The 13,461-nt window shown below is 32.7% G+C and overlaps 1 protein-coding gene across 1 annotated transcript; it reads left to right on the top strand.

The window, feature by feature from the left end:
* Positions 1-8,410: 8,410 nt before the first annotated feature.
* Positions 8,411-11,066, top strand: LOC120143325 (dual specificity protein kinase splA-like). Its single transcript, XM_039157679.1, has 2 exons — positions 8,411-9,620; positions 9,856-11,066. Exons 1-2 carry the CDS (start codon positions 8,437-8,439, stop codon positions 10,775-10,777), a joined length of 2,106 nt encoding a protein of 701 aa, XP_039013610.1. The 5' UTR covers positions 8,411-8,436; the 3' UTR covers positions 10,778-11,066.
* Positions 11,067-13,461: the final 2,395 nt, after the last annotated feature.

Raw genomic sequence — 13,461 nt, forward strand, 5'->3', positions numbered from 1 at the left:
TTTATAAGACCTTAAGAACCAAAAACACACACATACACACACCCCATGCATACTCATGCATTCATTTAATAGGAGCATATGCATACTCATGCATTCATTTAATAGGAGCATATGCATACATCAAGTTTTGAAAACATGACAGGAACTCTGAGAGTCAACTCATTAATTGCAGCAAGTTCAAAGACTGTTTAAAACTTCTCAGAGAGAGTAAACTAGTTATCATGGGAGGGTTCATAATGAGAAGAACTTATTCAACTTTCAGCTCGATTCTATCACAGAAGGAGGTAGATCAACACCGACATCTCGTTCGATTCCATCACAGAAGGAGGTGGATCGACCTTTTTATTATCGCTCAAATATATTGCAAAGGGAGTTGGATCAGCTTCAACTTTTAGCTCGATTCTATCACAGAAGGAGGTAGATCAACATCGACATCTCGTTCGATTCCATCATAGAAAGAGGTGGATCAACCTTTTTATTTTCGCTCAAATCCATCGCAGAAGGAGTTGGATCAACGTCAAATTTTAGTTCGATTCTATCACAGAATGAGGTAGATCAGAACCGACATCTCGTTCGATTCCATCACAGAAAGAGATGGATCGACCTTTTTATTTTCGCTCAAATCCATTGCAGAAGGAGTCAGATCAGCGTCAACTTTCAGCTTGATTCTATAATAGAAGAAGGTAGATCAACACCAACATCTCGTTCGATTCCATCACATAAAGAGGTGGATCATTTTTTATTTTCGCTCAAATCCATCGCAAAAGGAGTTGGATCAACGTCAACTTTTAGCTCGATTCTATAACAGAATGAGGTAGATCAGTACCGACATCTCGTTCTATTCCATCACAAAATGAGGTGGATTATTTTCACTCAAATCCATCGCAAAAGAAATTGGATCAGCGTCAACTTTCAACTCGATTCTATCGCAGAATGAGGTAGATCAGCACCGATATCTCGTTAGATTCCATCACAGAAAGAGAGATCGACATTTGTTTGCTCAAATCCATCGCAGAAAGAGTTAGATCATCATCATCAACATGGTCATTCTTGCTCGATTCAGCGCACATGGAGTTGAATCAGTAACACCTCACTTGAGGGATCAATATTTCCAGAAGAAAACACGACTTGAAGAGAAGAGATTGAGTAAAAAATGACGCTATATTATCTTTTCTTCATTCCCGTTTTACAGCAATGAGCAAAGAGGGGCAGCTGTGAGCACCATTTATTTCATTTAATATACCCATACCTGCTGCCATGCTCAATTCATGTCGTGCCAGCTACCAACGCCCATCCTCCACGAGCAGCCCATATGGTCGCCCATGCCCTGCTCCAACACAGCTCCCACAAGAAATTATTTTCATTATTTTCTACATATGTAATGGGTTATAAAAACCCCAAATCAATGTAATATAGAGAGGTTTTTCTTTGGAGCAATAAAAACAGAGCCAAGAATCGCAAGGTATCCTAAGCTTATTTAGTTTTATTTGTTTAAACCTTGTAATGCAATGAATAAAATAGAATCAGTTCTTCATTTTCATTCTTCGTTTTTCTTTTATGTGAATTTATGGTTTGAAACAAAATAAGAAAAGATCGAGAGTGCTTACCTTGTAGCCGTGGGTTTCGTCGAGATGGTAGGATCGAGGGTTTGTTTCGCTCTTCAATGGGCATTAAACCGAAAAAATGGCCACCCATTCGTGGTGGCCTGAGCAGCTCCGATTCGCTAGTGTGCTCGGTTTGCTCGTGTGGCGCCTGGAGCTTCTTGGCTTTGGGTTTTTGAGTCGCACATGAGAGATGAGGGAGAGTAGGGATTTCACAGGTAGAAATAAAATAGGGAGTTATTAAACTTTTATGATTTTTGGTCTAATTAAACATTAGGTCCCCATATTCTAAGGCTTTTTGCTTGGTTCACACATATTAATAGGTAAATCACGAATAAATCCCTAGCTTTAGCGTGTTTATACTATAGTCACCTCCTTTTTATTTTATTCTGATTATGCATACTGATGTTGTTTTATTTTAATTTTGTCACTTTTATTTTCTTGTATTTTCGTCACTATTATTTTATATTTATGCAATTATGTCTTTATTTTATGTTTATGTTTATGTTTTTATTATCTTTTGTTTTAATTATTTCAATTAAGTTTATTTTTAATTGTTTTGTTTCATAGTTTTATTTCTAAATTTAGTTTTTTAAATTAGATTAATATTCGAAATCAAATTAGAAATTAGGATGACAATGTAGCTTAATTAGGGGCAATTCGAGTTGAGTTTTCGCATTATACGTCCGAATGCTCGAATCAATTGTTCGATTAAAATTAATTAATGATTAATATTTTCTAAAAATTTTAGTTTAATAATTAGGTTAGCCCCTTAACTTTAGAAAGGCATATTTAGGTCCTTAGACTTTTAAATCTTTTAGAAATTTATATTTTTAGATCTCAACATTTTAGTCCCCGAACTTCGATCATAACTTTATACTGACATAATTAAATATGTTAAATAGAGCCTCCATTTTAGCTTAGATTTCAAACTAGTCTTTTAATTTAGGGGATAATTCGGGTTGGCTCTCGCGTAAACGCTCGAGGGACCATCTCGGTTATTCGATTCAATAATAATTAAAATTAAATATGATTAATATTAGAGCCTACGTTCTTAGGCTTGAGCCCATAGGTTCTTTAATTTTCATAATTTGACGCCATAGGTTAGAAAAAACCTTAATTTATTCTTAGTATAATTAGGATTAAATAAAATTTTTCTTAATCGCATTGTTTTTAAAACTTAAGGCATTGTTCACTTATTAAAGAGTTAATAGTATATCATCCGCGATCGTGCTCAGGGGGTGACTACTAGTAATTCCATAAATAAGTCGACATCATTTTCAAAACCACATCATGTTTTCTAAAAGCGAGGCAATGTTCAGTTATTAGGCACAATAGCTGATCTCTCACATTTACGCTCGGGGGCGAATGCTATCGGTCTCAATAAATGAATATCATTTTCAAACTTTGCATCCTTAATGACTTTTAAATTAAATAAAGACCGAACTCAAAATTTCCAATTTTAAATATATGGTAACCAACTAGGTACCAATTTTTGGGCGCTTGTGGGGTGCTAATCCTTCCCCACGCATAACTGACTCCCGAACCTGTTTTTTGGATTTTCGTAGACCCCAAAACTCAATATTTTATTAAAATAAAATGTTTTATTAAAATCACCCGGTTTTTATGGTGTTTCAATCTCACCTTAAATGATTGGTGGCGACTCCTCACATTTCGAAACGATTTTCAAATAGAAAACCCCTGAGTCGATATCGGTATTTCTCCGCCCGGGCGAAAAACGGTGTCGACAAGAATTATTTTAAAATATTAATCATTTATTATAATACATGTAAAACTTATTATTAGAAACGACGAATTTTATAATATATATTAAAAAAATTAGAATTCTTATAATTTTAAAATTCTAAGTATATTATTATTATTATTTGATTAAAAAATCGATTGCTTTATTGAATTTAAAAATAGTAAAAAAACAATAAGCCTGGTGGGACCGTAGCCAGGACACAACATTCTAAGACGGCAGATAACGGGGAAACACGAAACAGAAAAACTAAAAGACGAAATCAGGGATAGCAATCGACAATCTCATCAACCTTGGGAGAAATATTCTGAATGATGGCATCAGGTCAGCAAATCTTGTATATGAGGCAGCAACAATGGGAAATTCCACAGGGACATCGAATGAGCTGCTGGGTTGGTGAACTGAAACATGCAACGCAAGAGGTAATATTCTTGGCTATAGCTGTCGATGAAGGTAAGTGTTACTTCTCCCCTATGTTGGAAACCTAGATGAATTAGTTTGTTTCTGGAGCCAAACTGCGATAGCCATTACTGCATGCAAGGTGTTTGTGAAAAAGCCATAGTAAGCCAGTCTTTAAAATCAAACCTAAGAAAAGAGACAACCATTTTTTTTTTTTTTTAAGTTTGCTTCAGATGACCACTTAATATTCAAATTGTTCCAAATAAAGGTTGCATAGGGACAATCTTTACTTACATGAGATACGCTTTCTACTTCCAGTCCGCATCTAGGACAGTTTTGGCTTGAGGTAACACGTTTTATGAAGAGATTCTGCATTGTTCATCAAGTCATTTTCATACGGACGGATTATTTAATTACCTTTAGGCTGCATTCACGTAATGTAAGATTATGATAATGTTGTATTTTGTGTTTGGTTAAATAAATAAAAAATTATTAGAATGTATATTTTATCAAATTGTTCTTATTATATATTTGTTTTTTAACAAGTTGAATTCTACTATAATATTACTATAATTAATTTATATATATTTTTTAAAAATTTAAATTGATAAAATTTATATAATTTTTTTTATAAAATTAAAAAGATAAATATGTTTAATGGAAAGATAAATTTTTATTTTAATCTCTGAACTTTATATAAAAAAATTTTTATGAATTTTTTTTTGTAAATCTAAAATAGTTTAAGAATAAATTTATAATTTAACATTCGTAGAATTTTTCTTATTCAACAATAGAAGAATGATATTTTTTTTTAAAAAAATTAAGAGTATTTTAGTCCAAAACGTCGAGATTGTAACAATACCTAAGGGAATTGCGTAATCACATTTCCGGTAATATACCCCAAAATATCACTGTTGAGAATAACTTATTACCGGGGGCTGGGAATGTTTGCCAACCAAACGGGAGAATGACATTCTATTCCCCCGGTAATGTGATATACCCTGAACTAAACGCCCCCTTACGTCTATCTATCGAGTAGTTCTGCTCTTCGATAGTTTAAATTAAGATAATTTAACGTGTTTTTTAATTTAAAATATTATTTTATTAAATCTAAAAAAGCTATATAACTTTTAACAATTTTATATTGCAATCGGAAAAGTTATAATAAGAGAATTTTGAGCTTACAACTAAAAAAATCATATATAACTTATAACATTTTCGATTACAATAAAAAATATTGTAAAAAGAATATTTTTTTATTTAACCTAAAAATTATATATAACTTATAGGAAAATTCTACAGCGTACGTCGCATACTGCAATGTATCACTAATGTAACGTACTAAAACATACCATAAGCAAGTTTGTCATTATTATGTAAATATTAAAAAAATAAGGATATTTTTAAAATTAATCATAATTTAAATTTAATTAAAATTTTAATATAATTATAATTAATTTATAACACTTTTATTAAAAATAATAATTAATTTAAGTAATTTAATTTTTTATAATTAGGATTTGTAAATTATTTAAGTTAGGAATAATCATCATCAACCGTCATCGTCAAGACCTTATTTAATCGGAAATCTAGTCAGAAAATTCTCTAAAATATATTATATTACAAATATAACACTATCATTTGTTGTCTCCCGGTTTATCGTCGCCCAGCAGTCATCCACAGTCGGCCGTCGCCCATGAAAATCTCTGCATAAAGGTTGGCCGGCTCCCCTCTGTGTTTCCTTTGATTTGCACGAAGAAGAAAGATTTAATTTTGAATGATAAAATTACATTCCAATCCCCTCAATTTGCGCTTTATTTAGAATGGTTAAATTGCATGAAAGCCCACCCTTATAGTTTCTCCTATTTATATTGTAGACAAATGATGTTTTTGTTTTAATAGACGTGGCTAAATTAAAGTATCTTCGTACTTTTGTTTTAATTTAAGCAGTCAAATTGCATGTAAACCCCCTCCTCATTTTCCCAATTTAGGTTTTACATTTCTAGATTTTAGATATTCTATAATTTGTACTTTTTTTTATTTTGATAATTAATTTTGAATTTACTCTTTGATTTTAATTAACAATTAATAATTTATTTTAATCATTATTTTTATTAGTATTGGTTTCATATCACTTTATATTATTTGTTATCGTTAATCTTAACAATTTGATACTTAATTTTAATTGATATTAATTATTGTTATTTGAATCATGAAAATATTAATTTTGATACGTAAATTTTAATATTGATCATTAACTTTAATTTTGATGCTTAATTTTAACTTGATATTCATTTTTTATCATTGCTTTTGATTAATATTAATTTTGATATGTAAGTTTGACTTGCAATTAATATCGATCATTCATATCGATTTAATAAATTTGAACTTTAATTTATTATTTTTGTGGGTTTATTCGTAGATTTGCAATACATCTCTAAGTTATGATTGTTACATATTTATTTAATTTATTTAATTTCTTGAATTAAAAGTTCAACTCGGACGAGTACTTGTACATTGATGTTATGGCATTTCTATTTAAACAATAAGAAACAATTACAAGCATAAGGTTTAGAATAATTCGAATTAGCCCAAAGCATTTCACCACAAGGTTGTAGAATAATTCGAATTAGCAAGTTAGTAGTTAGTAAGTTAAGATTAATGATAACAAATCATATAAAATGATATGAAACCAATGCAAATAAAATATAATGAATAAAATAAAGTATTAATTGTTAATTAAAATCAAAGAATAAATTTTAAATTAATTATCAAAATAAAAATAAAGTACAAATTATAGAAGATTTAAAACCTAGAAGTATAAAATCTAAATTGGGGGAAATGAGGGGGTTTATATGCAATTTGACCATTTTAATTAAAACAAAAATATGGGGTATTGTAATTTAGCCATGTATTTTAAAACAAAAAACAGTGTTTGTCTAAAATATAAATAGGAGAAACAATGGGGGTTTTCATGCAATTTAAGCATTCTAAATAAACCACAAATAGAGGGGGTTGGAATGTAATTTTACCGTTCAAAATTAATACTCTCCCCTTCGTGCAAATCAATGGAAACACAGAGGGCAGCTGACCAACCTTTATGCAGAGATTTTCATAGGCGACGACTGATTGTGGGTGATTGCTGGGGAAAAAAAACCGAGAGACCGAAAAATGTTAGCGTTAGATTTGTAATACAATTTTTTTTTAGAGAATTTTTTGACAAGTTTTCTGATTAATTAAGGTCTCGACGATAACGGTTGATAATATCATTTCTAATTTAAATAATTTTTAATTTTTAATTCTAAAAAATTAAATTACTTAAATTAATTATTATTTTTAGTAAAAGTATTATAAATTAATTATAATTTTATTAAAAGTAAAATTAAATTTTATTTATGATTAATTTTAAATAAATTTTATATTTTTAAATATTTATATAATAAAGATAAATTTGTTTGTGGTACGTTTCGATACATCATTTTAGTGATATATTGATATGCAACGTGCATTGTTGACTCTTCCTAACTTATAACACTTTGGATTACTGTACAATTATCGTAGAAAAAACAATATTTTTTTATTTTAACCTAAAAGATTAACATGTCTAATTCAAAAGAATTAGATTTTTTTATAAGAATTTGGATTGTAATCGATTTATTATATTTTTATAGTCTAATATTAACGAGTTGTTTTATGTTATCTCTTATCTTTCTTGCAATATAATATAATGGAAAGTGGATGTGACGAATTGTCAACATAATCATGTTTGAAAATTAAATTAAATTAATAAAATAACGAAAACAATTAGTACTTCACATGCGACTTTTCAAAACAAAATTATCCCAACCTGATATACCTATATTTATAATCTTAATTGATTAATTGTTATTTTCATTTTCTATTATTATTTGGATTATTTAATATATAATATTGATTTCTATTTGTCATAATCTTATTTATATTTTTTTTAAAGTTTAAAATAATTCGACAATGATAAAATAAGATAATATTTTCTATAATCAAAATTGCTAAAAAATAATTAACTTTAGGCTCAAAATAAAAAAAATATTCTATGACTTTTTTTTTGCTTTAAGTATGTAAATGATTTTTTTGTCAAAAATAAGTCCTTGAATTATAGTTCTTTTTTGTTTTAAGCCCCTAAATTATTTTTTATCAAAATAACTACCAAATTGTGAGTGACGTCTTAATATTTTGTTGACTGAAAAATATTTTTTAATTGAAAAATGATAAGACTTAAAATATTAAATATAATAATTTAACGATTTAATTTGATCAAAAATTAATTTAGATACTTAAAACAAAATAATATATAATTTAAGTAATTATTTTTAAGTAAAACCTTAACTTTATATATATGTTTTTTTATAGAATATATATGGGGGTTTAGTTGTGATTGTTTTAAGTTAAAAAAATCCACTCTAGAAAGATAATTCAAAAAATCTAAATTGATTGTATTTTTAGAAGTATTTAAATCTTCAACAAAGAAAAAGGGCAAAAAAAACATTTTTTAAAAAATGAGAAAAACAGCAAAGCAAAGGCAGATAAGCATCAACTTTCCGCTACTCAATCACATCTACTTTTCTCTTTATATATATATATATATATTTCATTATTTCTCTGTCAAAGTTTCTCCTCTCTCCCGAAAATCCTTAAATGGAATCCGCGCCTCCACCTATTTCCACCGCCGCCTTAGCAGCCGCCATTCCCGCCACCTATCCCGATTCCGTAGACTCCTCGCCACGCTCTCGTAACACGGACTCATGGGACGACCCGGCTCTTCCCACTGCTCTCCACTCAAAGCTCCGTCTCATGTGCAGCTATGGTGGCACCATCGTCCCTCGCCCCCACGACAAAGTCTTATGTTACATCGGCGGCGACACTCGTATGGTTGTCGTTGATCGCCACACAACGCTGGCTTCCCTCCACCATCGCCTCTCTCTTTCTCTTCTCCGCGGCTGCCCTTTTACTCTCAAATACCAACTTCCTTCCGAAGACCTCGACTCTCTCATCTCCGTTACAACAGACGAAGACCTCGAAAACATGATCGATGAATACGATCGAACTTGTTCCCAATCGACGTCGTCAAGTAAGTCCTCCCGTATTCGCCTCTTTCTTTTCCCTTTCAATCCGGACGGAACCCTAGCGTCTTCTCATTCAATTGGTCCGATTATTAACAATTCCACCAAGTCCGATGAATGGTTTCTTAACGCGTTGAATGGGTCTGGGTTGTTGAACCGAGGGTTTTCGGATCCGACGACGAACGTGAATTTGTTGGGCTTGGATGAAGATCGTCAGGGAAACGTTGTTGAAGTTGGTTCGAAGGATGAAGGGAGTGGCAGTCAGAAGAATATGAATTTGAAAAGTCAAGATGTTCACTCGGTTCCTGATTCTCCCATGCTTGAAACTACTTCTTCTTTTGGCTCAACTTCTTCTTCTCCTTCGCTTGCTAACTTACCTCCGATTCGGGTCCGTGCTGAGGATCAGAAGGAGCATAAAGTGGGAATTGAGGAACAGTTTGCTCAATTTACAGTAACTGCTTCTTCTGCCGCTGTTGTTGGTGTTGGAGTGAAGCAGCAGGATGAAGTGTTTGCGGTTTTGTCATCCCCACCGCCAATGCCGGTGGGCATCCCCGCCTCTGGGGGTGGGGTGGTCTTGAATTCAGGTGTGGTTCCCGGGGAGTATACGAATAGGGTTCTTTCAGATGATGAGAGATCAGATCATGGGATTCCTGTGGGTTATAGGAAAGTACAAATTCCACAGTCACAGTCACAGCCTCCTCAGAATCAACAGAAGTATAGCAGTGGTCAAGATTTGGCTTCTCCAGATTCGATCTCAAGGTACGGCTCTCAAAATCATCGAATTTCGTTTCTTTTCTTCAATTGTTCTTGTATTTACGTTTAAGAAGAATTTGAGATTGTTGTTCAGTGACCGTAGCTGTTTCTGTTCTTCAATTATGATTGGATTTACAGTTAAAAAGTTTCTTAGATTGTTGTTATAATTGTTTCTGTTCTTCAGTTATGCTTGGATTTACCATTAGAAAGTTGTTGAGATTGATGTTCATACTTCGTTCAGTGACAGTAGCTTTACAAATCCATTGTCACGTCCAAAACCTGTGGTTCTTCAAGATCCAGTTGTTCAGATCCCATCTGGGGCTAATAGTTTCCCCGCAAACACAGTTGATCCAAAGCTTAATATCTCTGATCCCAACACAATTGGCCGACTTCAGATACAACAATCACTTAAGGATTCTGGCTATGTATTGCAGCAACATCAATTTGAACAGCAGCAACATCAATTCGAGCAGCAGCAACAGCATCCGTTGCAGCAGCAACAATTTTTACAGGCTACTGCAGCTGCACCATATTACATTCATCATCACCCCTCTGGGGCGGTGCCGATATCAGCTTATTATCCTGTGTATCATTCCCAACAGCAACAACAACATCTTCATCATCAAACACAGATTGATCAGCAATATCCCCTATATTATGTGTCTGCAAGGCAGCCCCAAACTTACAGCATGCCTGTTCAGCAACCTAGCATTAGTGAAGCCCCCACAGGTATCCCTTCAAGCCGTCTGCAGACTCCTTCCAATCCTACAATGGCTCCCACTCATGTAGCATACAACCCTATGAGAAATGCTCCTCTTGCCAAACCTGAAATGACTGCTTCCACCGGCCTATACAGAACATCAAATACTGGTAACCAGCAGTTGGTTCAAGTGCAAAACAGTCAGCATCATCAACAATATGTGGGTTACTCGCAGATTCATCATCCTTCCCAATCTGTTGCACCTACTTCTGCCGCAACTGCCCAATATGCTCATGAAATCACTGATCCAGCTCATGCTCAGATGTATTACACTCAGCCTCTGGCACCCACCAACATACCTTCTCAGTACCAAACCATGACTGGAGTAGTATTGCCAGATGCATCTGCGCAACTTCCGACTGATAACATTAAGTCACAGATCAGAACTTCACAACCAATATAAATCAGTCAAGAAGGAAGCAACAACAATTTTGAAAGAAGGGTTTGGATTATACCTTTAAATTCTGTTTTAGTGTCTGTTTTAATTTTGTATCGGTTTGTGAAATGTATTTGTGAAAGATATTAAGGAACTCTCTGGTCTTTTATTATCTTGCGTGTCATATTGCTGGTATTGTCATAGAAAATGAAATTCATCTGAAGATTTATACTGTAAAAGCTCAAACTCTTATATTGTGTGCAATTCACATATCTGTTACTTAATAACGGGTATACGAATAGCAAAGGATTTCAAGTTGATTGTTTCTTACATTGTTCTTGATACAGGTTTCTTAGAATTCTTATGGTATTGGGTATGCAAAGACATTTTTAAAAGCAAATTCTTGCTTGAAGCTCGAAAGTTTTGTGAAGAAAGAGTTCGACATGGATACGCTCTTCAAGTATCGGGTTCTCTAACCCGACATGAAAGGAGATTTATCTCAGTGTTTGATTTGGTGGGTTGCAATTTCTCTGAGTCATGCTGCAGCACTCCTAAAACCGACGCATTACTATCCCTGTCTGCTCTTATCGACCCCTTCAACGAAGTTTACTGTTCCATTTGATAAAACCCATCTATATTCCTCCAAATTTCCTATTTCTTGCCATAATTCTGGTAGGTTTCATCATCAATATTTGCAACTGATTGTTTTCCTTTTTAGGAATGTGCACTAGAATTATTCTTTCAGTATTGGTCCTCAAATTCCATACATCCCCCGTATTCTTGATTGTTGTATAATCGATATCAAAAAGATTATATGTTTCTCATACAGGCTTTCCTCTAGGTTGCCAAAGTTCACCTAGTAGAGCTAGAGTGCAGGGCCGTGTCTCCTTAATATTGCATTAAATTTGATTAGACTATGATCTTGAATGAGTAATATATAATATTTTATGAATCAAAATAAATTGAAATATATAATATGTTTTGTTTATATATATATGTATAAAGATGTATTGATATGGAGGCTAAATGCAATGCATGTATTGAAGTGGGGGACATTCTCCATGGTTTCTACAGCAGCAATTATTGAATTCTACGAAATAGGAGTGGGGGCCGTCTCTTTCTTCTTCTTTGCATTCTTTGAGCTTTTTAATCGAATGTGCTTTTGACAATTCCAAACACACAGATAACAAAAAATGATGACGTGGGCGACGAATTTTACGTTTTGGTTCTCATTAGCATGCCGCTAAATATTCCACTTGAATGATGACCAAATCAAATTTCATGGTATAAAAAATCTCGTAAAATTAAAATTAGAGTATAGTACCTAAATGATTCTTCGATTACTATTAAAAGTTATAAAATATTTTTCCGACTATAAATTATTAATTTGTTGAGTATTTTAACTATTAAAAGTTATAAAATGATAATGTGACATTGATATATTTTAAACTTGTAATTTTTCATTAAAATATTGGTGACAATTTGAGTTAGACGTTTATGTCACGCCATTGGAACTCCGACGCCTTGGAACGTGCGACCTTAGTCGCATTCTTAGTGATTGCGGCTAAGTAAGCCTGAAAATAACCCAAGCAAAGATGCTTAGATTCTCAACGGAAGCAAAGATGCTTAGATTCTCAATGGAAGCAAAGATGCTTAGATTCTCAGCGGAAGCAAAAACAAGAGAACTAGCACAAAAGGAAGATAAGAGAGCTTTGAGAGAAGAATGCTCTTATGATTTCTCAAAGTGAAGGAGTGAGTACAAATGAGGAGGAGAGATCTCTATTTATAGTTGAAGCTCCCCTCAATGAACGACTAAGATCTAATTGCATCGACGACCTAGATTGAATACACTTTACCTAATTCCACCAATCAAGGTATTGTGTTTTCTATACAAAATTAAATCCCACCAATCAAGGGATTGTGGTTGTAAAGTCTTCGCGGGTCCTAGAAGGTTGAAAACACCACTTAAGTATTCTTAGGCTACTTCTCATGGGTTGACCTCGGTTGTGGGCTCGTGGTCCGTGACATTAACATGTTGCTTAAACAAGGTTGAAATCAAATTTTATCACAGTCAGTCAGCTAGTAAATGTGCAACCAGATTATCTTCATTTTTTTAATGAAAATGATGAAAACATATGAATAGTTAATTAATTGTTTTGTAACTTTCAATAATCGAGAAACTCAACAATATAATATCCTATAATCGAAAATTATTTTATCTTTTAATAATCTATAAATTTAACAAAACACTACTTATAGTCAATAAACTATTTATGTACTTTACCCTTAAAATTAAGGGTGTATTTTAAAAAAATGGTTTCAATCGAATTTATGTTTAGGATTGTGGTTTGTATGGTGGCCTAGTGAGTCATGATGGATGACAAAATTGGCCCATTATCGCTCCTGAGTAAATTAATTAGCACATTAGGGCACCCAAACTTTTAATTTGGGATCTACGGCAATTGCAACAGCCAACGTGACGAGTTCCATGAGATATTATTTTTAATGGTTCGTGTTAGGTGGGCCCCATAGCCTGATTAAAAAAATTAAAGAGGGACTCATCACACTGACATGACGAGTCCCAATAAAAAAAATTTATGATTTTTAAAAGAAAATTTAAAAAATATTTTATGGACATCGAGACGAGTTCCAACGGCTAAATTTTTCAATTTTTTTAAAATTTCAATGAAAATTTAACTGACTCAAAACGA

Source organism: Hibiscus syriacus, unplaced genomic scaffold (genome assembly GCF_006381635.1).
Source record: "Hibiscus syriacus cultivar Baekdansim isolate YM2019G1 unplaced genomic scaffold, ASM638163v2 tig00110840_pilon, whole genome shotgun sequence".
NCBI classification, from domain to species: Eukaryota; Viridiplantae; Streptophyta; class Magnoliopsida; order Malvales; family Malvaceae; genus Hibiscus; species Hibiscus syriacus.

What these genes read in the sequence shown, in the direction of transcription:
- LOC120143325 (XM_039157679.1), top strand. Translation starts at nt 8,437, where the DNA reads ATGGAATCCGCGCCTCCACCTATTTCCACCGCCGCCTTAGCAGCCGCC. An exon ending in TCTCCAGATTCGATCTCAAG is followed by an intron (nt 9,621 to 9,855) that starts GTACGGCTCTCA and finishes TACTTCGTTCAG; the next exon opens with TGACAGTAGCTTTACAAATC.